The sequence below is a fragment of the Anarrhichthys ocellatus genome, unplaced genomic scaffold (assembly GCF_004355925.1).
Source record: "Anarrhichthys ocellatus isolate YVR2014 unplaced genomic scaffold, GSC_Weel_1.0 scaffold32, whole genome shotgun sequence".
Taxonomy (NCBI): domain Eukaryota; kingdom Metazoa; phylum Chordata; class Actinopteri; order Perciformes; family Anarhichadidae; genus Anarrhichthys; species Anarrhichthys ocellatus.
The window spans coordinates 4,718,213-4,744,689 of record NW_022280062.1 but is presented as its reverse complement, the minus strand read 5'-3'; the positions used below and the strand labels follow the sequence as shown (position 1 = coordinate 4,744,689).

General features: G+C 41.0%; 3 protein-coding genes across 8 annotated transcripts in view; 1 reads left to right on the top strand and 2 right to left on the bottom strand.

Annotated features, from left to right (window-relative positions):
• Nucleotides 1-1,071: 1,071 nt before the first annotated feature.
• Nucleotides 1,072-8,377, bottom strand: mppe1 (metallophosphoesterase 1). Its single transcript, XM_031864947.1, has 9 exons — nucleotides 7,828-8,377; nucleotides 7,573-7,681; nucleotides 6,125-6,228; nucleotides 5,178-5,258; nucleotides 4,701-4,809; nucleotides 4,313-4,393; nucleotides 3,529-3,651; nucleotides 3,170-3,310; nucleotides 1,072-2,405 (listed from the first exon to the last, which is right to left on the bottom strand). The coding sequence occupies exons 1-9, from the start codon at nucleotides 8,076-8,078 to the stop codon at nucleotides 2,220-2,222; spliced, it is 1,185 nt and encodes a 394-aa protein (XP_031720807.1). The 5' UTR covers nucleotides 8,079-8,377; the 3' UTR covers nucleotides 1,072-2,219.
• A 2,613-nt stretch (nucleotides 8,378-10,990) lies between these two features.
• Nucleotides 10,991-16,324, bottom strand: LOC116393103 (cathepsin Z). Its single transcript, XM_031865098.1, has 6 exons — nucleotides 16,178-16,324; nucleotides 14,500-14,663; nucleotides 14,080-14,259; nucleotides 13,637-13,787; nucleotides 12,859-13,024; nucleotides 10,991-11,404 (listed from the first exon to the last, which is right to left on the bottom strand). The coding sequence occupies exons 1-6, from the start codon at nucleotides 16,306-16,308 to the stop codon at nucleotides 11,291-11,293; spliced, it is 906 nt and encodes a 301-aa protein (XP_031720958.1). The 5' UTR covers nucleotides 16,309-16,324; the 3' UTR covers nucleotides 10,991-11,290.
• Nucleotides 16,325-22,979: 6,655 nt separating this feature from the next.
• Nucleotides 22,980-26,477, top strand: part of piezo2b (piezo-type mechanosensitive ion channel component 2b) — a 76,346-nt gene continuing 72,848 nt past the window's right edge. For all 6 annotated transcript variants that reach the window (XM_031865092.1, XM_031865094.1, XM_031865089.1 and 3 more), the window contains exon 1: nucleotides 22,980-23,559. In XM_031865092.1, coding sequence (XP_031720952.1) covers nucleotides 23,436-23,559 — 124 coding nt within the window. In that variant the 5' untranslated portion in view covers nucleotides 22,980-23,435. The remainder of the gene's footprint in view (nucleotides 23,560-26,477) is intronic.

The following is a 26,477-nucleotide window of genomic DNA, read 5'->3' as shown; positions in this document are numbered from 1 at the left end:
TTGTTTTGGTATAAACATAGGCCTTTTTTCACTTTTTGACATTTAGACTTGTCAGAGTAGGGAAAGCACAGGTTTTTACAAATAACATTAAAGCTGGCTCCATTTTATCCCCTGAAAGCAGTGACAGTGAGCCAGCATGCACAATACCAGGACCCTGAAACTGAAGCAGCTAAATGGATTCAAACTATCTTTCATTTTATTATATTCGCCTGTGGGGAAAAAGGCCTCTTGACATGTCCTGATATATCACGATGTATACAGTTTGGTTATTCTGATCTAAAGGCTCCTCGCAGGTGTTTTGAGTTTCTCTCCGATTAGACGTCGGCACAAGTTAAAGGTGGTCGGAGCTGCTGTGCGCTGGGGATTAGTCGCAGTGCTTCTTGTACATTATATGATAAAAATGTAGTTTCAGGTGCAGTAAAGCCAACAGGAGAGTCAGGGAGATGTCTAATCAAGCGCAGTAGATCACCTGTGTGGTACCTCCGGTGTTCAGGGTCTTTGGTGCAGATTGTGGTCTGATTTGTTTTTTTTAAACCAGGGATTATACTTTGAAAAAGTTAAGGTTGTACGTTTTATTACTTCCCTCCTGATACAGGGAACGTCACTTCAGCGAAACTGAATGTAGAAAATGTTCCTTCACTCCGACTGATTGTCAAGATTAAATCTGTCACAGCAGCAACAAAGATCAGGAGTGGACAATATGGATGCATCACAAAAATGTCTATATGTGTCATCAATTTTCCAAAAATGAATTGAGAACTAGACGGTTGTTTTCTGAGACTATTATTTGATAAATCAGTTAGTTGATTGACAGAAAATTATTTGGTGACAATTTTTTTTAAATCGAGCTTCTCAAATGTCAGGATTCTGTTTTTATGTCACTTTAAATTTAGTAGATGTAAATATTCTTTTTTTCTTTTGGACAGTTGCTCAACCAGAAACTGCATTTTCCCAATTTGTGGATGTAGAAGAATCCTGTTATTTAAACACCGGACAAATCAAGGTACCAAAAATCATTTAAAATCAAACATTGCTTGCAACATTACAAAATGTTACCTTAAAAACGCACATATATGTTACAGTGAGCGTCGCCGCGTCATAAAATCCCAGATAGTCTACAAATGTCGTCTCTCAGTAAACGGCTTCATATTGTCCAAAAAGTAAATAGACGAAATAGAAGCAGAGTCAAATGTGAACTGTGTCAGGAAGATGTCCCCAATATGTTTTGCTTCTTTTACAACTTTCTTTATTTGACATGATTTTGTGTTTCAATCACATTAATTTCTACAATCATAACGTTGTGTCCATCTCTGAAGCCAATTCCTGGTTTTGAAAAGTCGACCGTGTAAAGAACATCCCGTGATATTTTGTATTCATCCATTGAGTGACATGGCTTCAGGTGATTGGTCGTACATCTAATATTGATTATCAACCTCTAGTCTAAACCACAACTCTCTAGAAACAGAGCTTTAGATTCTTATTTCTTATTTACAGTTCATCAGAAATGGTTCAACAACTTGGCAAAGACCCTCACAAACATTTGGCACAGAAAGTCAGCAATAAATATATTCACATATGCATCATAAAAACAGCGAGAAACCTGGATGAATTATCAGACATCGACAACAGAAACAAACAGTGTTCAGAGTGTGAGATGATCAGTGTGTTTACATCGGATCACAGTTAACAGAGTGAAGAGACATAAGTCTGACTTTACCACCTTCACACCAGACCAGAGACAGTTGGTATTTAAATATGTACTCATTTGAATTGTCTTACTCAATGTCACGCCTGTGTGTGTGTGTGCGTGTGTTTTCTAATAACTCAGCCAGTCACAGGAAAACTGTTGTAAAGTCAGTGACGGTTACTTTTCTGTGATTGAAAAGCTTCCTTTTCGTGAGCTCCATCCGTCTGGCACTCCCACGGAAGGTAAAACAAACACCAGTGATGATTTGTAACAACAATTTGGTCCAACATATGTTTTGTCACCGCAGGCCATCATCACATCATCAATATCCGAAGTGATAGTCCCTTTAAGACATTTAAAACATACACTCCTTCACAGCGCCGTAAAACATTTGGACAAACGAATCGAGGTTGCACGAACAGATTTTCGTCCCGTTCTGAAGAGAGGGAGAGAACGTCACATCTAGTATTTACCGAGTCCAAATGTACTCTAGTCTCGTGGCTCTGTCCCGGTGCGCTCTGGGTGTCGTAGTTCACATAGACTTGTGCTTCCCCAGCAGGCAGAGGCTGAGACACTGCAGCAGGCCTTTCATCCACAGACAGTGAGCCAGGAACAGCAGCAGCATGCAGGCGCCGGCCGAGCAGTAGATGCCGATCACCGTGCTCTCCTCCGGCAGGAAGCACTTGGACAGAGCGTAGCTGCCGGGTGACACCGACGCCTGAGAGGAGGAGACGAGGAGGATGAATGTGTTTGAGGTGATAATCAGTGTTTAACACAATTACATGGTGCTATTCAAAATGTTGGCATAATAACACATTTTGTGTTTTGTGTTCATAGAACACAAAAAATAAATCTCACCACAAGTTCCATTTGTAGCCGTTCTGGAGCTTTGATATCACATTATAATTGCAGATATTCATATTACAATATGAACAAGAAGTTCTTAAAGTGCTCAGAAAACTGTCCCCAAGTCTATCTGGGAAATATCTGGCTTACTTTTATTTTGAAATCATGTTTTGCAGTTCCGTTAGGTCAAAATAAAGAAGACTGACATGAGGGATGTGGCGCAAAGATCCTGGGAGTGTTTAGTCCAAATATTGTGCCACAATAACAAACACGCAGATAACAAACACGCAGCCGACAAACAATTAATCTAAAAATGAATAATTGTCAAGAATCAATTTGCTAGCAGAGTCACTATTTCAATGTCTTCGCCATTCCTGTTCAATGTTAAGGCGTAACAGTACTGAACGACGTTATGAGAGCGGTGCAAGAAGTTGAGCTGAAACTCAGGTGATAATTCACCGAGTAGACCTCCTTTTACTTAGTCACTATACAAATGTTGATTATAGCTGCTTAAATAAATTCAAGTGTTATTTTTCCACACAAAGATTGATGTCACCCACACTATCATCCACCATCATTCGTCTGCATCGTCTCTAAATAACAGAGCAGGACTCTCCAGATGTTGATGCTACTCACCAGGATGAAGCTGGGGTTGTTTCTGTTCCTCCAGCTGAAGGATGGCACGCTGACTTCTGGGTACTTGCTGTCATGGAGAACCTCACATCCGCTGTGGGTGTGTCCACTCAGGATGAGGCGGGGCTTAAACCACTGCAGCAGCTGAGGACAGAAATCCCACATGTACCTCAGAGGCCGGTTGCTGCTCGCTTACATCACCAGTTTCATCATCATCATCATCATCATCCTCATCTGCGGTTTCTATACAGGACTGTTTCTGACAGCAGGCCGCTGTGCTGTGTTTTAATTGGATGAAACCGAGATCCAGGAAAATAAAACCCCACAATAGAGTCTGTGTGATGAGACTGCAGTGTACTCACCCTCTGTGAGGCCTCCTTAGACAGCACGTCGTACTTCTCTCTGAACAGCAGGTGTCGCTCTTCAGGCGGTGCAGCATCCAGTCCTGTGCAGCCGGCATCGCTCACTCTGAACAGAGGATAGTGCTGGAGGACGAGGAGAACATGGAAATGAGTACCTTTTTATTAGTTTTAATCTAAAATGATGTTTTAAAAAAAAAAAAAAAATGGAAGAAGATTAACAAGAGTTTATGAGCAGCAAAGGTCCTGGGATAGTTTAGTCCAAAAAACATGCTAAAACAACACACAAGCACCCAAGAAGCTGTGTTAATCTGTTTAAAGCAGTAGGAATGTTTAAGTCTGCCTTCACATAATATTCACATGCTCGTGTGTTGAAACAGTTACTGGTCGCTGCTCTCTCATCCTGTCCATACTGGCTGTGAAGAGATGCGTCTCATGTAAATGATGGGAGACAAAATCCACGGAGATAAATTGAGGCTTCAGCAGAGTGGATTCTATTTAGTAGGTGTTCTTTTAGTGAGAAATTATTTTCTTTCTGTGACTATCCCAACTACCCCAACTAAGAAGTCAGTAACTTCGGAAGACACACAAAATAGTGAAAGAGTCACTTCAAGGGCAGCGAGGATGAACACATTAATCTTTAAATGTACATTTGAGTTTGTGATTATCAAGACAGACTTATCCTTCAAGCAAGTAATCAATTCAGCACTAATTCTAGAGCTTCCTCCTCTACTTTAAGTTTTCAGACAGGAAGAGAGAAAACACGCAGAGTGCACCTGCAGGTTACCTGTAACATGATGGGGGGGGTGGGAGGGTAGAGCTGCGCGACCTCACAGCTGTCCGTCACTCCGCCGCCCGACTGTGAACTCTGCAGAAAAGACGACAAAGAGTTACGGGGCTGTCTTCTTTTACAATATGTCCTCAAACATCATTTTTATTTCGTACCCCTCCACAAGAAAAGCAATCAGCCACCACGTTGAATGTCTTCGAACAATGTTTAAAAACAACAAAACACCGGCTCCAGGTACACTGAGCTTTGGATAGAAGTGGGTTTTTCCCCCCCCTTCTTCCCCACTTGACTTGAGTCTTTCACGCTACACGAGCAGCAGAGTGCATTTCAGGTGCAGACAGCCTGAAAGTGAGCGAACCAACTTTCAAGAAATGTTCTCCCCCACCTGAAGAGAACAGTTGAGGTCTCTGGAGAGTTTGATCAACTCCTTCTCCACCGACTGGCAGATGGGGCACCCGTCGCCGTGAAGGGCCACGCTGTTCACCAGCAGAAAACTGACGAGACAAGCAAAATAGAAAACACTCAGTAAATCTGGCATGAAGAAGGAGAGGAGACAAATCATATCATTATGTTCTTATTCTGGGTGCTTTAAGGACATTCGATGGAGTGCCTTCACACTAAGTCTTGTGGGGAGGAGAAGCATCGCTGCACTGACCTCCTTGGGTTTAAAGGTGGACTGTTGTACAATATGAAATCTCTGGAACACTTAACTCTCTGTTGTCTTATTTAAAAGTACTTTTCCTGTCAGAGACTGGCTCGGTGGGGGTGTGGGGGGGGGGGGGGTTAAACCTGTGACCTTCCGGTCTGCTGAGTCACATTCCTGCAGGGTCATCATGTGTGTTGCATCCATACTGCCACTCACTTGACTCCCTTTTTGGTGACGATCCTGGTGGAGGAAGCGTTGAAGACCTTCTCGAAGCGCTGCAGCTTGAACCAGTCCATCCTGCAGGCAGACAGACAACACGCTCACCACACGGCAATAAAATAACCAACCTGCTGCTCAGTCTGCCTCGTCTGCCTGTCATACGGGGTTACATAAGAGCTGTGCCATTTCCCTTCCTGCTGCACGCGTCCAATCAAAGCACATATGAGCCGCTGTGTGTCTGCATAATCCCCAAAAGGGGACATGATGAACGCAACATCTCTGCAACATAATGCAATCCGATACAAACATGCGGGCTCCAAAATGAACATAAAGCAAGACCTCCGTGATACAAGTGTTGCATTATCTTGTACAGTGGATTATGTCAGTACAGTGCCTATGTTGACTGTAATGAAGCCTTTTGTGTTTTGATTTGTTGACAATATTAAAATATATCGTAAACCTCATAAAACCACACATCAGACATGACCTCAGTGTCCTCGCAGATATCTATGTCCCTGACTGCTTTTACGGTGTCCAACCCTTGTACAGTATATCAGTAAAAAATCCTCCTAATTGGCTCATCATCAAATATTTCCGCAAAGGTAATGCAACATGGATAAAGTCCTTTGGTTCTTATCGTTTTCTGTCTCTGCACTGTAACAGTATGAGGCTTTTATTCACATTCCTTTGGCAGCCATAGTCTTCTTTAGATATAAAAACTTTTCCAGTCAAAGTCTGTTACCAGATATGTCTGTAACTGAATAGTACAATTAAAAAAATCATCATACTGAGGTCTAACAAGTGACAAATAGTGAAATCGAAGTCCGTCTTTCATCGTGACTTCTTCCCTGAACTCACAGCTTCATCAGAGCAGGTAACCTGAGCCTGATGGAGCAGCATAAAGACTAAAGGTTGAACAATAAAGACAATCAGCCTGTTCTTACTCATAATGGAAGCCGATGTCATGATTGCCAACCAGTACAACCAGTTCAGTGTCAGGGGAGTGTCTAAACATTCTGTTGAAGCGGCGCACGTCGTCCTCCCAGTGCTGCAGAGAGAAGAACACAAACACACAGTTGAAGCAGGTTTCAGCTCGGGCCTTTAATAAGACTAAACTCCCCTGGGAAGCTCATGAGAGTTAATGGGATCTCTGTGGGTCACCCAGCAGCCCCCATGGGTGGCTGTCTATGCCGGGTGGCTTTGATTCAGACTCCAGATTCAATTTTGCACCTGCAGGCGCTGAAGTCGTACGCAGGAGACCTTTAATTACATCGGTGCTGTGGGTTTACGTGATGTTTTTCCCACTGATGTGTCTCTAAATGACTCCCTGGTGCTACTTTGAATTAGGGCAGATTGACAGATGCACAAATAGCAAAAAATGGCTGGTTTGAGGTTATTTTATCCATATATTATCTATATTATCCAAGAAGAAGCCTGAACCAATTACTTAAAGGGAACTATTTTTTTGCAACCATAGTTCCTATGTACACAAAACGGTCTGTGAATTATGTTGAGCATCCAGGTTATGACTTCTGTAATGAGACATTGCTGTTGAGTTTTTCAAATATATATTTTTGGTGCTCTGAGCCCCCTTAAGCCGAGTGTCTCATAGTCTCATTATATTGGAGAGAAGGCAGACATCTCAACACCTCCGAACTAGGCAACTCACACCAAAACAATCTAAATCAAAAATATGTATTTTTGATTTTTTTGGGGGTAAACTGTCTGTGATTTCGAGTTTTAAAACGTGAGGATTTTCACTGTTGTCTGTACCAATTAGTCAAGGAAAATAATTGATACATAATGAAAAAATATCTAGCTCCAGACCTTCTTTCGGTATTTCTCTTTCTGAAAATGTAAGGCTTTGAAAAGAAATCCCACAAATTACAGCGGAGATGCCAACCAAGTGTGAAAATGAATGAGGAATCCGACGAGGGGAACATAATAAGATTATTGGAGATGTTACAGTCTGCAAGCTCTATCTCCTGTTTTAATGAGGCTTTCCTCCGTGCAGCACTTGCTCAACACCTCATCTTTCTTCTATCTGACGGATCCCATTTGACGATCCAGTAATAGATGTGTGAGGTTTCCCCGGGGGGACGGATTTTTTCCTGAAGCAGGATGGATGTACCACGGAGGGCTGAGAGGATGCAGGTTGCTGCTGTTGGTGTTTTTCTTCAAAAACAAACCTGCAGCCTCTGGTGCCTGGATGGTACAACATGCTGCTGCTGATGATGACCGGAGAGTACCGGCCTCTGCTCTGCATCCACGTACTGTTCTTCCACCACCACCACCATCATCATAATCATCATCATCATCATCATCATCATCATCATAAGCACTGTGGGGTTTGCAGACAAAGCAAGAAGGGAAAAAGGGAACTCTACGTTACCTTCGGCGAGCTCCACTTGCCTTCGTCGAAGATATCCCCGAGAATAAACACTATTTCGGGCCTGAGCAGCCACAGAGCGGTCTGGAAAGCCCTCTCCATCTGCCATTCCCTGTGCGTTTGGAGACAACAAGTATAAGCGTTATTTGTTGTTTTTGTTTACAGTCCTGCAGAGCTCGGAGCACAGACGGATGGAAAGAGGAAGAGTGATGGATTGCTTACAAAAATAATGCATGAAAATAAATAAAAAGACATTACCTCCTCAGCTTGTCAAACCAGTGTCCTCCGACGGCTCCGAGGAGGTGGGTGTCCGACAGCACCATAGCGCGGACCGTTGAGTCCATCGGCCGGCCGTCAATGCCCTCTCCGCCCCGTGCATGGCTGATCTTCGGCCAGGCGCACTTGAGGATGGTCGGGAAGTAGATCAGATACTCGCAGAAAAAGAAAGCGCCGCCGACCAGAAGAATCAGCACCACCGCAACCATCCATCTGACGCTAAACCTCGGCATTTCTTTGTTATTCGGCGTTCGGGATGCCCTGAACTGGCGCACTGGCGGTGATGGAGCGGTCCATGAGGCATCTTCCCCTCTTCCAGACCCGACTGTTTAGGTCTCCAGCCGCGGGATGCTCATGGCAAGTTGTTCTGAGGCTGCGCTGGATACAGTGAAAAGCTCCGGGGATTCAAAATATGAGATAAAAAGTTAAAATAAAATACCCTCTGCTTGTAGAGAGACAGTCGAGAGGAGCGGCAGCCTGCCGCTGATGCGCAACTGAGTCGCTCCGCTCAGCTTTTAACTGTCAAGCTAGAAACAGCATTTCCTGTGGTCATTTTTCAAAATAAAACTGAAACTACAATACTTTACAATCACATCTATTTGTACAATTAAGTGTTTTCAGGTGAAAGATGTGATGGATGAAGTACGCAGATACTTTACCGAAGTAAAAGTAGCAAAACCACAGTATAAAATTCTGGCAATTAAGTAAGCTATAGCGTTTTCCTTTTATTTCTTCCACCACTTGTTTGGGCCCATTAAAGATGAAACTACATACAACTATAACCTATAGAGCATAAGAGCAATATGTAGAGTGCATCAAAATAATCAAAACTGTAAAATAACATCTGTTGTGAGTGACCAGGGGTTGAGGAAGTATTCAAGTAAAAGTCCTGCATTCAAAATCTTACCTAAAGAACAAAAGTAATAGCATCAAAGTATACTTTAAGTACAAAAAGTAAATTATGCAGAATGGCACATTTTAGAACGATGTATACGTGATGTTAATTATTGGTGTATTAATGTGCAAGCATCGCTAATGTTGCAGGATATTTACAAACATAACGTTTTATGTTTATAAATATTTTTGTTTATCTCACCAAGTACCACTTCTTTTTTTAAACGTGGCAAATTAAACTTAATTAACTTCCGGTATTTTTCTTTCAAACACCTGCTGACTTGACTTGTGTTTGAGGAGAGGTGGAGGAATGTTTGGCAAGAGAGACAAAAGAACACTTGATTTAAAAGTTAATGAGAAGCCAGTTTATCATTCTGTAAACAATACGGCTATTGATAGACCTGATCAATGGTCAGAAAATCTGCCATCCCTCTACACAAACACACAAATACTAACAGATGTAAAGGAGCCAACAATGGGACAAATGAGATTAAGTGATTAAGAGCAGAAATCTAATCAGCAGCTTGTGTGTGCAGCTATGAAACTGCAACCACAGAGGAGTTTGATCCACTCAGGAACCTGCTATAACGAAACTGTTAAACCAGTCGGTTTGCATTCACAAGTCATGCATGCTCCTGTTATGGTCTGCTTATGCATGCAATGAGGGGGCCCCTTTACTCACATCCTGTCTTCACACTGACCCTAAAACATTTGTTGAAACACATGTTCAGTGCAAGATTTGACTCGTGCAGATTGAGGAAACTGTGGGAGTGAAAAGTAGAGCGTTGCAAGAGCAGCACAGAGCGGAAACTGACACATGACAACATGATTTCAGGGGAGAGGCATCTCAGTTTTCAGACATGCGATTTGTTTGTGATCATGAATGATCCCCTTTGTCTCTAGAAACCAAAAAAAGAAGGAGACTCGAATCTCTGCTGCCCTCCAGATGTTCAGCCTGACTTGGCTCCACTCACAACAGTCTTAGAGGACATGAAGAGTATTTGCTTTCGATTGTAAAATGACTTTCAAATGTACAACTTTGTTTTAAAGCCTGTAACTGATTAACAAAGCTGTCCTGTGAGCATAAAGGAGCAAGCACTAATACCAACTAACCCACACCAACGAGTCAAATTCCTAATTTGGAGTGGCTCTTCTTTGAAACAATCAAGAAACACAATTCACACTCTCAAATCCTGCTTTAATTCACCGTCAGGCTCTTAGCTAGCATTGAGGACACTGAGGTAGTGTCCTAAGTAGGTATTCTGGGTCATCAACCCTAGGGGAGCTGAAAATCTATAACAAATTGCACAAAATTTGAGGCTAATGTCAGTTTTTCAGGCACCATTTAGTGCTTTACGTTGCTCACGCATACAGACTCAAAAGCTGGGAGAGGCCAGAGACGGCCTGCTGTAAGTCTATCTGTATATCTGTACGTCTGAATGCAGCGTAATCTTTTGTCTCTCCTCAGGGTCAAACTACACAATCATGAATAAAACATGACCTAAAACAGCTGGGCGCTGTAGCAAATGTTACATTAACTAAATAATAAATAGTGCATTTGTTGGACGCTATTTTTGGCCGTGGATTAAGACACATCGAGGTGTTGTTGATGTTGTTTTTGGACAACATATGGCAGAGAGGAATAAGATGAATCCGACCACATAAAGGATACTTGGACCGGTGAATCATTGACAAAAAGTATCACGCTATCATTAACGCAACTCAAGTTTAAATGTCAGGAAAAATGACACTCCGCTCATTTTATAGGGAAGTGGTTAAAGTATCTGCTGGTCCTCTGTGAAACTGTGTCCAAACCAGTTTTGATTGACGTTAACTCTGGATGGTCAGCCTCCAGACTCTCATTATCAGATGTTTGTGCAGTTGTTATGCAGCGTGAGTCAAAAGAGAAGTGTAACTGTAAGCTCCCCTTTCCTGAGACCTGCCAACACTGTTTCACAACAGCGGAATATAAATAAACTCGCCCGTCATTTAAAGGACCGATAAAAAAGAAGAACCAGCAGTTTTTTTTATTTTCTGAGAGTGAGATATTTTGAGTTTAAGCAAATGTATCCAGGTTGCATTTTCTGGCCTTGCAGGGCATCAGAAATGATCTATTATTATATTCTCTGTTAGAATATGTAATTCAATTCAGTGTCTGAATGTGGTTAAGATGAGAAGACTGATACCACTCTGTACGGTAAATATGTAGCCGGGGCCAGCAGCCGGTTAGCTTAGCTTAGCATAAGCTACGTCACTGGAAACAAGGGGAAACAGCTAGCCTGGCTCTGTCCAAAGGTAACTAAATCCTCTGAAGTTCACTATTTAATATGTTGCCTCTAATTTGTTATTCATGGGCTGAACTAATTGCCCAGCAACCAGCTGAGACTCCAGGAAGTTACTGCTTCTGTCAAAGAAATGTTTTGTAACACAAATAACAAAAAATAAATGTATTTCCTAACACAATTCCTTTACAAATGATCAAAATTAGTTTCAATGTTTAAAAAAAGAGCCATGACAAAACTAAAGTCTTTCTATCAGTTTATTAAGACACCTATGTTACAACAGGGTCTCCATATGCACAGTTCTTCTCAATACCCAGGTTGAACCAATTGCCTTTTCCTCCTTTATAGGCACTGGTGACTATTCTTGCCCAGCCGTGTTCTCCCTGAAAACAAAACAAAACAAACATTTTTTACTTTGCATGCAGGAAACCAAAGTCAGTGAAACCACTGGCCTGCAACCTAATGGATAAAAGAAGAACTAGAAAATGCACTTCCTGCTGTTGGAATGCTGAAAGCTGAAATGAATTGCATAAACATTGCTGAAAGTACAGAAACGGGAGACTACCTGTCTGAAAAATGTTGAAGTCCGAAAGCATTTAAACTGCACTGCTGAAAACCCTTCTAGTTGAAATGTCTAACTATGGTGCCTGTAGCTGAAAGTATGAGAAGAAGAAGGCTTTGAAAGTTGAAGTAGTTTGACAGGATTTGAAGATTTTCTCCATAGAGATCCCATTCAAAAAAAATTGCAAAAAGCTTAATAATTCAAAAGTTTAAAGATTACAAATATGAAGTCATATCACCCCTCTCCTGAAAGAGCTGAACATTTTGATATTCGAACGGTTTCTGTAGCTTAAAAAAATTTCAGCGGTAGTGATATTTGTTGTAGTAGCAGTAGAAGTTTTAGTTGTAGTAGAAGTAGTAGTATCAGTAGTCGTAGTAATAGCTGTAATAGTGGTCGTAGTATTTAATATAACAGTAGTAGTATTAGAAGTAGTAGTAATAGTAAAGTCAGTTTTTGAAGAAGCAGTAATAGCAGTAGTAGTAGTACTAGTAGCAGTCGTACTAATAGCTGTAGTAGTATTAGTACTGGTAGTAGCAGCAATAGCAGTAGTAGTAGTAGCAGTTGTAGTATAAGTAATAGTAGTAGTGGTAATAATAGCAGTAGTGGTRGTAATAAYATTGATGGTAGCAGTAATAGCAGTAGTAGTAGTACTAGTAGCAGTCGTACTAATAGCTGTAGTAGTATTAGTACTGGTAGTAGCAGCAATAGCAGTTGTGACGACACAGTAGTAGTAGTAGCAGTTGTAGTATAAGTATTAGTAGTAGTGGTAGTAATAGCAGTAGTGGTAGTAATAATATTGATGGTAGCAGTAATAGCAGTAGTAATAGTAGCAACAGCAAAAGTTGCAGTAGAAGTAGTAGTAGTAGTAGGAGCAGTAGTAGTAGTTGTAATACTAGAAATATTAGCAGCAGTAGTAGTAGTTGTCGCAGTATTAGTAAGAGCATTCATTATTTCAACAAAAAAGCCGAATTTTGAGTTTAATGTTTAAATACAGTTAATCCATGAGGCTTTTATTTTGAAAGAGTGGGACTGGGTGGGGGAGAGGAGACATAATCTTAATGTCTTAATTGTTGGAATGCTTAACAGCATTCCAACAATTAATGACTTGTAAAGTAGTGAGGTGTGCACGTTTTAGCTACAGAGCTGATTCATGTCAGACTGAGGGCAGGCTGTGCAGGCAGGGTGGGAGAGAGAGAGAGAGAGAGAGAGAGAGAGAGAGAGAGAGAGAGAGAGAGAGAGAGAGAGAGAGAGGGAGAAAGAAAGAGAGAGACCAACCCAAAACTCTCCCCAGGAGTTCCTGACGATCCAGTACTCGGTCTCGTCCTCCGCCACACCCCAACCGGCCACAGAGACAATGTGATTCGGCAAAGACAGGGGGTGAAACTCTGAGAAGATCCCTCCAGCGTATTCCTCCAGGCCGCCGGTGGCCATCAGGGCACAACTGAAAGACAGAGTGGAGAGTTTCTGAAATCCTTTGATCTTCTTTTTGTGTTCTTTTCACATTATTAAAATCACTGTTATGTGACGATGAGTCATAGAAAGAGCATTTCTGGGGGTTCAAATCAGGGTGAGGGCAGAACAGAAATTGTTGGAACTTTGAGTGCCAAGTGTCACATGCAGTTTTCTGATCTAAATTACCGTCAGATGTTGTCCCTGTGTTTCCCCCCCATAGGGTTTTTTATTGATATCTGTTTACAGATTTAATATGGACATTATCAGTCCCCCCCCCCCCCACACACACAACTAGACATTTTTTACACTCATTGTCAAACTCACATTTCTCATGTTGTTTTATATTCTTCATGTCAGAATATTAGTAGCCCATACATTAAAAATTTTTTTTACTTAATCTGCGGGTATTAGAAAAGCATTTTACACTCCTGCTGCTACTTTTCTCGAAGGTTTTAAAATGATAAATAATGTATCTACTAATTAAAACTTCACTATCATGGAGAATCGCTGTGAAAAGTTCAGGCTGAATCTCTTTGCTTCACACAGAGTGCGTAGGTGGATGGATAATTAGAAGACGACTGGGGAGGATGACTTACTCTACCTGATGGGCCCATTGGTGTAAATCTCCGCTTTTATCTCGTCTCTTCCAGAAACTTCTCCGTAGTCGCCCACTTTCCACATCGTGTAGTTCGTCACGACGGCACACGATTCGAAGAAGGAGCAGGTGCCACACTGGTTGAACTGCTCACACTCTAAAACAAATGAGATCATCTATAATGATTGCGACACTTACTCCGCAATTCCATACAATCTCCATGAAGTTAAATTTTAAACTTCCAGTATACTGTTACAGTGTGATGTAAATACACAATATCGCAAAAGTGTTTTGTTTGAGACTCAGAGCAGCTGCTTTGAAGCCCAACTGCAACCAACACTTCCCCGATAATATCCCATTCATAATATTTTGTCCACATACTTCTGGCCATATTGTGTAAATTCATCAACAGACAGAATGATCAGAGTAAAAATCGTATATTTTTGTACTTTGGTTCTTGGCCTGGTAGTTGTTGCAGGTTTCATCAGGAATGCCTCTCTCGTGTGCGTAGGCGTAGACTCTCAGGTGATCTCCTCCGTAACACGAGCCCGCCCTCCCACAGTCTATCACGTTCTGGACTGACAGGTAGGCCGACGGCCACGCCCCTCCTCGCTTGATGTTGATACGGTCTTGGAGAAAAGAATGACAATGACGATTGTTCAAATGGTAAAATTCACCTGGGTGGACGCTGCTCTCCATGCTCACGATGCTACAGCTGCCACGCTAACGTGATACTGTAAAGTCCATAAAAACGTCTCAAAATAACACAATATGCATACTGTATTTAACACATCTTACATCAGTCCCAGCTTCTGTCTATCCCTCTATTCCCATCCTGTTTCCTCCCTCCTCCATCCCCACATGGTTACCGGCTAGTGCACTGGTGGCTCCCATGGCCCAGCAGGACCCACAGTACTGGGGGATGTGCTGGTTCCGTGTGACGCTCACATAATTCTTCCCCTCGATGTTCCTCCAGTCCCAGGACGGAGGAAGGTCCGACACCTTCACATACTCATGTGGGCGGGGCCGTGTCCTGAAAAAAGTAAAAAGGATGAGGCTCATATCTAGTTTGTTAATATCCTCAATAGGAATCAGAACAAACCACAGGACTCTTGTAGGAATATAGACACATGGAGTATATCTGTGATCTTATGTAGAAACACATATCACGGAGTTTCAATTTGACCTTTCTGATGCCCCTCCCACTGTCTTGGAGGCTGTCCTGGCCGACCTCAGCAGCCAGTTGGCTGACATGGGAGGGTCGTTAGCTTGATTAGGACAACCTGGGCCTTCAAGGCTGTAGAAGCTGGTCTATGTGCTCGCTCGGCCTCTTCTTTGCTACAGCACATGTCCAACCTGCACGGGCTTTTGTTTGTGCACCTCCACAGCACACGTCCATGCATGGCTTTCATTACTGACTCTGCACACTCCATTGTTTGTTTGGTGGTAACTGCAGTTTCCTTATTTGTGTTAGTATAAGTGTAACTTTGCGTGGACTTCCTCCTTGTCACATTCCCTGAGCCAGTTTGTGACAAACGGGGGCTCGTCCGGGATGCCAACCAATTTCTTTTATTGCAATTGAAGTACTGGTGCTTGTAATTGGGTGAGCATGGTCAAGTCTTGGTTGGTAGAAGCCATGCTTTCAGCCAGCACTTGGCTTGATTTTTATCATCGTATTTGTTCCAGCACTTGTTTCTGCAGGTTAGAAACCTTAAACATACCGTACAGTGGCTGTGTAACGGTGAATCAGAACCCGTTTGTCTAGTCTTGTGTTAACTTGCTCCGAGTCTGTCAAGATGCTTGGGTTCATGGTAAAGTGCAGTTTGGTAGCTGAGGAACTAGAATGCTGATGGAGAGGAAGTCATCTTATCGTTGGTAGGAAATGTCACACCTCATGCATTTTTGATGTAGCAGGTTTCTGCTTTCTGTCTTTGAATGACTGGGTTTGGCTCGTGAGCTTTTTGTTCAGAGGAACTTTAAAGTATGCTACTTTATTTTTGAGCTCATGGTGATTCCAGGTTTGTGTGCATTATGTGGAACTGTGTGAAGAAGCATTGAGTTTGCTTTGTCTAGCTGCAGGTCATGTTACTAGTTAAATATTTCTCACTTTCACGTGTTATTGCAGAAACAGTTCTGTTATTGTCCTTTTTTTTTTTTTTTTTTTTTTTTTAAGAAAATCCTTAACTCTTATTTGTCATGTTACTTTTCACTTCACTATCTTCTCTTTGCTAGTTTCTCATCCTAGAGTTGCTCCCCTAGATCCAAGGTTGGTGAGTTGCTGAGTAAAAAGAACATTTACCTCCAAATGTAGCAGAATAAAGCAAAAAGTAGCCTACATGTAAATCATTCAAGTACAAGCTCCATTGGATTTGTGCTTAGTAACATACAAGTGTTAACCGATTATTATGCTAAAGTTAGGTTCTTAAGACCTAACGTCAAATCTCAACTGATAACCGATAACTTAAACGTTGGTTCAAACAGGAGATAAAAGAGTCCATATAGTTAAACTGTCGGTCAGAATAAAATGTACATATTCTCGTCACTTACTTGACGGAGTCTGGTCTGTCGTCTGTGATGGGTTTATAACAAGGCTCGGATAACAGGCTGGAGGAGCTGATTTGCAAAGAAAAAGAAGCTATGCAAAACAGCAGCGGAACGTTTGTTATTGTAGACGCCATGTTGGATCTCCTTCTTTCTCCCTTATTGCCTTCATGTGACGCACACACAGCGCCCTCTGTTGGCACCTGGGACAACCGCCACTATAACAGTGAATATAGGTGTACTGTATATAGAATTTATTTTTAAAACTGTATTTAACAGCCTACAGAACATAGGTAATACTTATGTAAAAGTAGCAATGCTGTTATGTAGAAATAGTTTAACGAATGAAATTCCTGCATTCAAAGTGCAACTGGAAGAAAGTTTTTAGCATCAAACTATACTTAATGTACCAAAAATTACCCATATGCAGAAACGTTTTACATTAATCTGCTATTTTTTTCCCCAACTATATGGTCTTATAATAATACACCATCAATTATTTGATGGTTACATTTTCATTCATAATTTGACTCTGCAAAGTAACCAGTGACTAAAGCTGTCAAATGTAGTAGAGAAAAAAAAGTGAAAGGTTTCCCCCTCTACATTTTAGTGGCGTAAATGTATAAAGTATAGCAGAAAATGGAAACACTTAATTTAAGGTATCTCAAAATTGTATTTCAGTACAGTAGCCTGTGTTTGAGTATATGTACTTGGTTACTTTCCAACATTGACAGATCATGGGAAAATCAGTAGACCAAAGAAGTCTGCACAAACCATAAAGACCTGTTAGCCACAGGCCTGTAACTAAAGTGTAAAATAAATAAAACTAAGGGTGACAAAAATGTTAATTGTCCTCCACAATGTGCTAAAGAAGTCAGTTTATTAAGAGAACTTTAAAATTAGGAGCGTTGTTCTGAATTTGAATTTTTTTCCTTAAAGATAAATAAGTGTGCTTGCAACTGCTGACTCCTTTGTGCTTTTCACCACACTGATCAATAAATGAATGTCGTCAGACTAAAAACAGGTGTTGGAGCAGTGCAGGTTTTGCACGATCAGCAGGAAACTTTTAAATAACACTCAGTTACAATCACATTAAACCTAATGCAGGGCCTGCTGATTGGTTGCGTTTTTAAGGATATTTTGAAGCTCTTAACAAGGTTAGTATATCTCAGGATGAGGCGCAACTTCAATCACGGTCTGTTTTTGTGAAGAGGAAGCATTATTGTTTGTGCTTTTAATGATTCAACTTGAATCAGATTAGATGTGCATTAGGCACCTAATGAACCCTCAGCAGAAACGCAAGATAAATCACCAGTTATTTGTTGTGATCCATCTTCAGACTGTGATGATGATGGTGCTGAGCACGTCATGTAAAAGCTGTTCAGCAGTAAGAGGAAAGGAGGTTGATGTTAGTGTGAACTGTAGAAGGTGGGCTCTAAAAATGAATTAGCTGCTTCCTGCTGGGTCCCAAATAAGGTTGAACGGGTATAAAGACAAATAGAAAAACTGATATTGTTTTACAGATCATTAAAATCTTTTAGGAATAATGTACAAGTTTCTGAATAAATGTTACACTTTCGGTACATTTGACCAGTTTTATTGTTAAATGATGTTTCTATTATTTAAAATTAAGAATTGTATTGAGATACTTAAAAAGTGTTAGGGGGATAAATTGATCATAGAAGGGAAGGAAAGAAAAATATTGTTCATGTACTGCAATACATTTATTCCAAAGCTTATTCAATAACTGCTAGTTGTTTAAGTTTGCAGAGATTTTACACACAGTTTGATCAGTTCATAAAATAATGCAGTTAACATTTAACACTGTTTGCACATCAGTGCAACAACAATAATTCTCTAGTGTATATCTGGATAGGGAGTTTATTTTTAAGTAAACAAATGAACCAGTGGCTCTTAATATGGTACTTCTTTGCTACTGTTCTTTCCAGCTCCACATGTAACCCACACTGCTGAAAAGAACGCATTCAGGGAAACGTTGAAGGTAATTCTGAGAAATGTAGGAAATCACTGGTTGCAGTACAAGCTGTTGAGAGAGGCTGAGGTAAAGTACGTAAACATAAACAGCACTTCATCACAGAGCAAACACTGAGAAATGACTCTGAACATCGGAAAATTATGATAAATGTGACAGCAAGGACGGGGAGGTTGAGCGTTCCCAGAAGGAGTCGCTAACCTCAAATAATTTATTAGTCTGCATTTAAAGCTTCTGAAAGCGTAACCAAACAAACTTAACCCTGGCTGCTATGAAAAGTTAAGATAATAAAGTAGCAATAACTCTGGGCTGAAGATTATAACTATTTACTAGAACTGAATCTTATATACTTTATTTTCCTCCTCATCAAGTCCCTTGCTGCTTGTTTGACGCCGCCTACTCCTAAGGAGTCCATTGTGTCGTGAAACAACAGATACATGGACCAGAGGAATGAAGTCCCTATGACCTTTGACCTCTTAGGTAATCGCACAAACAGTCCTCAATATTTCACAGCATAAGGTGCCGTCACTCTTTCTGGATGTAAATGTAATGTTTCAAACAACCCAGCGGTAATACAAGAGCTTCCAACATATCTTTATGAGGCTGACATCCTGGATATGTGCATTAACATGAACATCTTCCTGTCTGCTAATGCTGAGGCGATAGAAGCCTTGATGACACCACTAAACAGACGGTCAATCATCAACTAATGAATGCCATTATCCTTCATCAATTCACAATATGAACCAGCTTCTAATGCTGGTTTCTTACATCCAGACAGACATGAAAGTCATGGCAGATAAATTCTCTAAAAGTCACGTGTCACGTCTGTATTCGATGCGGAGACTGCTCTTTGTGATTGGAATGAATCTCAAGTGAGTTTTTAAACTAGCAGCCTGGCTTTTCGGATGGCCATGTCCGTCTGTCCAGACTAAAATATCTTTACAAATACTGGATGAATAGCGGTTAAATGTAAAAACATGCATGCTTCAGAGGGGGAATCACACTGACTTTAGTGATTCCGGACTTTTCCTCAAACACCACGATGAGGATGTGATTTTGAGTGAAATGTCTGAACAACTATTGGATGGATTACAAACATTCATGCCCCCCTCAGGATGGATTGTGACTGATCCGCTGACTTTTCATTTAGCGCCATCATCGGATCAAAATTTAAAGTGCAGTATAGTTGACATGTTTTTTTTTAAGCGTGCAAAGATCGCTGATTAAACCAACAGGATGTTAATTCACATGTTTGCAGTACAAACAATAAACGGTACTTCTATCTAAATTCCAAAAGAGGCGATATGCCCACAGCCACCACAGAAAGACACTAAAAAGCCCACTTAAGCAGACGCAAGTTTAGAGTGCATGGAAAGTGCATCCATGTAAATATTGAATACACACAGAGTTTGGATTTCACTGGCGGATCAATATTGAAGCAATCTGGACGTTAATCTCATTTGCACTTCTGTTTTCTTCTCGGCAAAAAGCTGCTGCAGACTGACAGTGTGGGATCAGTGTGGGAACTTACAAGAAATTCAGCATTCATGAGCATTTTAGGCTGGCAGGGTTTCTGTGACAAACTAGACAGCAAGGACCCTTTTTTGAAAAAATAAATAAATAGAAGATAATAATGAAAGTCTGCTGTTGAGGACTGTGTGATGGAGCTGAAAGCTAATAAATTGACCATCAGTTGAGATTGTTTTGTCAAATGTAAAGTTTAAAGAATGTTTTTTTTCTAAACTTTAGAGAATCGTGTTTGTAAAAGTGCTGCTGTCATTTCATTAACATTGTCTTTTATAAAGGATAATCTACTTGATAAACACTCACCCAAACATGTATGCTATTCATCCAAAAGTATGTAGACATCCACACATTGAACCCATGTGATTGTGAACATCATCTTCTGGTTTCAGGCTTTCCAACAGATTCTGGATCCTAGCTGCAGGGATTTGCTCCCATTGAGCAACTCAAGGTCCAACACTGATGTTGAGTGATAAGGTCTGGTTCTGGGTTGTTCTGGTTCATCCCAAAAGTGTTAGAAGGAGTAGGAGCTGTGTGCAGGCCAGTCAACTTCTTTGGCACCAAACTGTGAAAACCATGTGGACTGGCTTTGAGTACTGGTTATTTGTCATGTTGAAACAGGAAAGGGACTTCCCTAAACTATTGCCACAAAGATGGAGGCCCACGATTGTCTAAACTATATGCTGCAGCATTAAAATGATCTCTTTTTAAAACTCAGGGTCTCATACCCCTTAGTTTCCCCAAAAATGACATGCACTTTTCAACACAATGCCCGTGAAGGCCTCAAAAGGATCCAATATAAAGCAATACAAATAATTCCTGTTGCTGTTATGATAATTCTGACATCAACGTGAGGAAGGTCAGCCAGGAACAACTGACCTGAATGTTCACTAAACCTTCACTGTGTAAAACCGGTGGCCGATTTATCAATAACTCCCCCTTAGAAAGAATCGGATGAATAATGGATCAAAGACAAATGTTACTTAAGATTCACATCCATCTGAGGGATTAGATCAGCAGGTTCCGACTTCAAACAGCAGAAACAAATCAAGGGCTGCCATGTTCTGAGGGTGGGTATTGATCATGGCTGGCTGCAGTTCAAGGCCTCATGAGCGACTCTCTGACTGCTCCCACGCGAGAGTATCCAGGCGGTCTGGATTTCCAGGGGAAAGTGAGTCTTCGGGGCAGAGAGGTTGGCAGCTAGCATGTTGATGATCTCCCAAAGTCAGCCTTTCCCTCAGCAGCATTTAGCTGTTTATTTTTCTTATTTTCATGAACTAAATCCATTTCGGTGATTCGGCCAAACGGTGATTCAACTCATCCCAAGCAGGGCCTTTGCTGCTTTAAGCGTCCTGTTTCTTAGAGGTAGAGGAGGCTCATTTGGCTCGGCCCTGACGACTCCCATCATGCCTCGCTTTCCTCCTGCCTAATGCACTTCAGAGGAACCGGCATGGATCAATCTATCGATATTGTCATTAAACACATCAAATCATGCACAATGGATTGGATTTAATAATATGTTAATGCTCAAGTTACACAACAAGCAAACATGAGGTCAGCGCTCTTTGGTGTGTTCTTGAATGCAGCTTCTGTTAGTTGCTGTAATAATTCACTTTAAGCGGAGTTTTACGTGTTTTTGATATCTGCGAAATAAGGGGAAACCCAGTTACAGTAATATCAACATTTCTATATTCCCTTTGCTTCATTATTTTCAGTTTAAATTTAGTACTGCTCCTTTTATACTCTTTACAACAATCAGGACAAAAACATGATTTTTTTCTGCCTTAAATCAGATCATTTTATAAGTAGGAAAATGAATGTGTCCCAATAGACAAAATAAGCATAAACATATCTGTGACGTTATGCTTACATAAAGCTTTAATAGAAATTGACTTTAGAAATGAGGAAAACATTGAAATTCAGCATAAGTTTGCATATATTTCTTATTTTAAAACTGAGCTTAAGTAAATGTTATGTACAGTACAGTGGAGCCGCCTCAGGCATCTTCCTCGATGGATGGCATTTCACCACATAAAATAACTCAAGACAGGCCAAGGGGTCACCAGAGTAATAAGGATTCATCATTTGGGGGCCATGAACTTCTGTGCAAAAGTTTGTGGCGCCACAAAAACATCAGAGCATCACCAAAGTCATTAGGATTCATCCTCTCTGCACCATGCATGTAACCAATCAGTTTAGACAATTCAGCTTTGGGTGTGTTTGTAGGCATATTTATTAACTTTGGAGGGAGCCAAGCTAACTGATTCCCCTTGCTTTCGGTCTTTATGCTAAGCTAGGCTAATCACCTCCTGGATGCACTAACAGACAACTCTTGGAAAAGAAAGCGAATAGACATATTTAAGTAATGGATAATAATAAGCGAGTTGCTTTTAACAGAAGATACATAAAAAGCAATGCCTCTATATTGTGATGGTCAACATATTGTTCTATAAAGTCCGGAGGTCAGAGGCAGAGCAGGAGCCATGTAGCAGAAGAGCGATTCAGTTTCTTTCTTGCTCAAGGACATTTCAGCGGCTGTCACAGGGATTAAACCTCTGCACGTTATCCCACTGACAACACCACAATGATGCAAATCAACTTACATGTCCACAATATTTTGATGGGCGCACTTGGAAAGTCACAAACAGATCCGAGGCCTGTTGGGGTTGGAGGTTTGAGTCATGATAAATGTCTGTTTACTCAGCATACAACTGGATTAAATGTAATCAGAGAAGATGTTTTTGCTACAATGCTCTTAATTATTTCAAGAACTGAAAACATCTTTGGTAAAAAAAAATATCTTTCCTGCCTGCAAGCAGAAACTGAAAGGCCTGTTTTGCGGTAACAGGGATTAGATTTAAATGGAAGTGCTGCTTTGTGCAGACTGGTTTCAAACCAGTAGGCGTCGCTGTTTCTCACTAATGAACCGCTGGACAGAGGACCTGAAGAGATGATATGATCAGTGAAAGTCTCATGACATTTATAAAACCTTCCTTGGATGATGGTACTTATTTAATGTCCACAGACATACAGATCGAATACAAAAACACCAGATCATATTTTATTGATTATCAAACAAAAGCTGTGTATTTGGGACATGTTATCTTTTAATACTTGTGGTATTTGCATCCACCTCCGCGTCCCACCTCTTGCTTCCAATATTCACAAGGGGCTGGACCGTTTACCAGAAGAAGACTTGTGATTGGTCGAGTCAGGTGTCAATCACAGGCTCGTCCTGTAGCCTCCTGTTGGAGAATACAATCCACACACCAGAAGTCAGAAGTCAAATTTCACCAAGGGGACAGGGAAAGGAAGGGTGAACTACCCGATTATTGTGAGTGTTTCTGTCACGCTTCACAGTTAACAAGTGTTATTCGACTTTCTTGTATTGTAAATGTTCCTCATTAATGTGGGTTTGTAGTTAAAAAAAAGAAAAGAAAGGAGGTTAATTGGACTTGAGGACTTGTTGGCTCATTTCTCCGGCGTTTCCACGCGCTGTGTCAGCGCATCTGTTTGGCGCACCTGAGTCTCAACATGACTCCGATGCATCTGAGCAACTAAACCACCATGGTGACATTACTTACCAGTGACATGTCTGCTGTGGTGAAGCTGGCTAAATGCGCAATTCTTCACTGTGGAATAACCACCGGAGTCCAGGTGTCCTCGGGGAGAGCTGATGTGGCCGTTTGGCGGAGCGCATCAGTTTGATGTCAGCTGCGGTTTGACAGAGCGCAGGAGTTGGGGATGCGAGAGAGACAATCCCCGGCTACTTTTATCCGGATTCAACACGGGCTGCCCGGAGCCATGGCCTCTGAGGTGGTGTGCGGGCTGGTCTTCAGGTTGCTGCTGCCAATGTGTCTTGCAGCTGGTGAGTTACAAAAAAAAATAAAAAATGAATCCACACTTTTTACGCATCTTAATTGGCCCACAGTGCTGTGTGTGCGCCAGGTGGTGTTGGGGGATTGATACATGTATGATACTTTATCTGATATTATCTTATGAATCACTTCATCATTTTTAAATGTAACTTTTAAGGATAGCTGTATTATTTAGAAATTCTCACTTTTCTTTACACTCATGAAAATCGGAGGTACACCAGTACAAACCTGAAGTGTGCAAAATCCTGACGGCAAAAATAAAAAAAAGATTGATATATTTTTTATGATGATTGACCTCATGATGCTGGAGGTCACAGTTTATTCATCACCACTGCTGAGGTACGTGTGTTTACTAAAACTAAGCACAAACAAAAGCAATAGACTGCAGAGAGTCACACATAGCTGTTATATATAAATTAAAAACCAGCTTCTTCACCTGGCTGTCACCTTTTATTGGATTTAGTAAAGGAAACACAGCCGACAACAGAACATCCACTCACTGCCGAAACAACTGTTTGGAATCTCCGCACTCTGTACAGTGTTTATGTCTGTGTGTGTGTATAGAAATGTATGATATAAAAAAAAGAACAGACATATCAAGTGGATGTTTTTCTATTTTCAAAGTTTGAAAAATCTATTTACTGGAATAGTTTATTCTACTCGGAGTAAAAGCAGAAACTGTTAGCTTGCCTATGTGGCTCAAACTGTTAAAATTGCAGTTTAACTGTGTTATGTACATTTTGTTTCCGTCATTTCAAGTGTGGTTTCTGTTTAGCTTTTTGCCAATTAATCCATCATCAGCATTGTTATTGATTGTTTAGCTGCTGACTGGACGTTCACGCCTGTTGTGTTGATACTGTTAATTAACATTTAGATTGCATTGACAGTGTTAAAGCTACATGTCTTGTGTCATTTCACATTCCTCTGAGTTTTAGTCAGTGGTGCATTGGGGTTTTTGGATTGTTTACAGCATCTGTAACTTTGTTAAGAAAGGCGCTCTCCACAGATGAAGTTATTGTTGCTGTGCGAGTGAATGTTTTGTTTGATTCACTCGTTCGCTATGCAGATTTAGAAGATGACTCACTGTCAAACGTGGCAGCTTTATTTGGATTTAAGGGGGACTTTTAGCAGCTTTATACAGGCTGGAAAAGTCTTCGATATTACTAGTTTCTCTGAAGACACACTTAAACGCTAATTTAGAGTTTGTGGGCATGAAGCTCGAGGCCTGATCACACCTCGCAGACTCTATTAAATGCAGTTTACTTTGTGTTTTAAGCTGTAATTCTGTGGTAGGCCGCAAGTGAAAAATGATTAGCATCTAACTGCCACTGAGGTTCCAGTGTGGTGTCTGTGTAAGACTTATGGGGCTGTGGTACTTTTAAAGCTAACAGCATGCTTTCTATAGATAAGACCCACTCAGTACCACCATAATGCATCACTTGACAGCCCGACGGCTCCTTTATTTCCAAAAGCAATTGTGAGGCCACGCATTGTCTCCATTAATTCGTGGAAAGTCGTTTTAACAGTATGAATTAATAATGCGGTTGGGAGGGAGGAAAGAATTGCCTTTCCCTTTTATCGTAAACATACCTTTTAATATTTTATGTTTTTTCAAAGTGCAAATGAGCACTTGTCATTCACTGCAGCTTTGCACTGCAACTGACAGGATGAAGGAAAAGTAGAGTGGAAAGAAGGGAAGGTGTACAGGAACCGACTGCGTTGGGGGATGAGAGAAGTTATTTCTGCCATCAGCATCACCTGATCAGCAGCTTACTTTCCTTCATTGTTTTGTTTGACAGTCAAAGATCTCATCTTAATTTAAACTGAATGGATCTGCTGTAAATCAATAACCGTCAACCCATCAGCTATTGTTTTTTTCTGTATCATTTGTAACATTGTGGCTGGAAGAAAATTGTAGCTTTCATTTCTTTTCTGCCTCTTGCTTTGATCCATATGTTCAGATTTCTGGCTTGCATGCAAATTATTTTTTGACCTCCCAGAACACACTGCAGCAGAACAGATGTTATCTGACTCCAAACATCTGCATTACCCTTACTGTATATGCTCTAGTGTAATACATGTATATGCACAACGTCTCTTTCTCATGTCCTAGTGAAAGACTTATCTGCTGACATAACATAGTCTGTGTTTCCTGTTGGCCATCTGACAGCACCTCTATTGAAAAGCACAGAACTGCTGGGCCCATGTGTACACAGTCTCCTCTACCACCACCGAACACACACACATTTGCACACAGCTACAGTTTAGCTGATCAAACAGGCCGCCGTTTACGTGTTTGGAGTGTGAACATGATTATGTGCTTGCGCTTTCCCAAGTGTCCGATCTATATCAAACTTGTGCTGTGAATGTACAGACGGAGCTGCAGGTCAGATGTGCTGAGTCGGGCCGGTTGCAGCAGGGTAAAGCACTGAAAGCTGGAGCAAACTGAGCTGGGAAGTGACGAGCAGATGCTGGGAGCATCACTGGAATCATGACGTTTTAATCAAGACTTAATAAGGACAAAATAAATGTGTGTGTGGATGTCGTGTTGTTGCCTCACAAATCTTCAGGCAGACAGTTGGCTCCATCATGATGCTCCAGAGGAGAAGTGGTTGTAACAAAAACAATTCCTCTCTACAAACTCAAACAAGCATAAAAAAACTAATTCTAATCATAATTGTATCATTCCTTAGTTCAGTCAGTAAACCAACATGGTGAATGGTGTCGGAGGTAAAAAAAACAAACAACAAAACCAGCAAGCCAGTGATCGTTAGCTAGCTAACAAGTCAGACAATTTATCTTTAAACTTGAATTAAATTGAACTCAAAGCTGCATTTGGTACATGTTTTATTGATTATTCAAGAGATGGAAAATACATTTTCAAGCAAAAAGGCCAAAAATACAGTTT

Coding starts and splice junctions, on each gene's coding strand:
- mppe1 (XM_031864947.1), bottom strand. CDS start 8,078: ATGCCGAGGTTTAGCGTCAGATGGATGGTTGCGGTGGTGCTGATTCTT. Junction 4,394..4,700: donor ACCTCAACTGTTCTCTTCAG/GTGGGGGAGAAC, acceptor TCTTTTCTGCAG/AGTTCACAGTCGGGCGGCGG. Junction 2,406..3,169: donor ACAACCCCAGCTTCATCCTG/GTGAGTAGCATC, acceptor TCCTCCTCTCAG/GCGTCGGTGTCACCCGGCAG.
- LOC116393103 (XM_031865098.1), bottom strand. CDS start 16,308: ATGGCGTCTACAATAACAAACGTTCCGCTGCTGTTTTGCATAGCTTCT. Junction 14,664..16,177: donor GACAGACCAGACTCCGTCAA/GTAAGTGACGAG, acceptor TACTTTTTTCAG/GACACGGCCCCGCCCACATG. Junction 14,260..14,499: donor AGCCACCAGTGCACTAGCCG/GTAACCATGTGG, acceptor CTTTTCTCCAAG/ACCGTATCAACATCAAGCGA.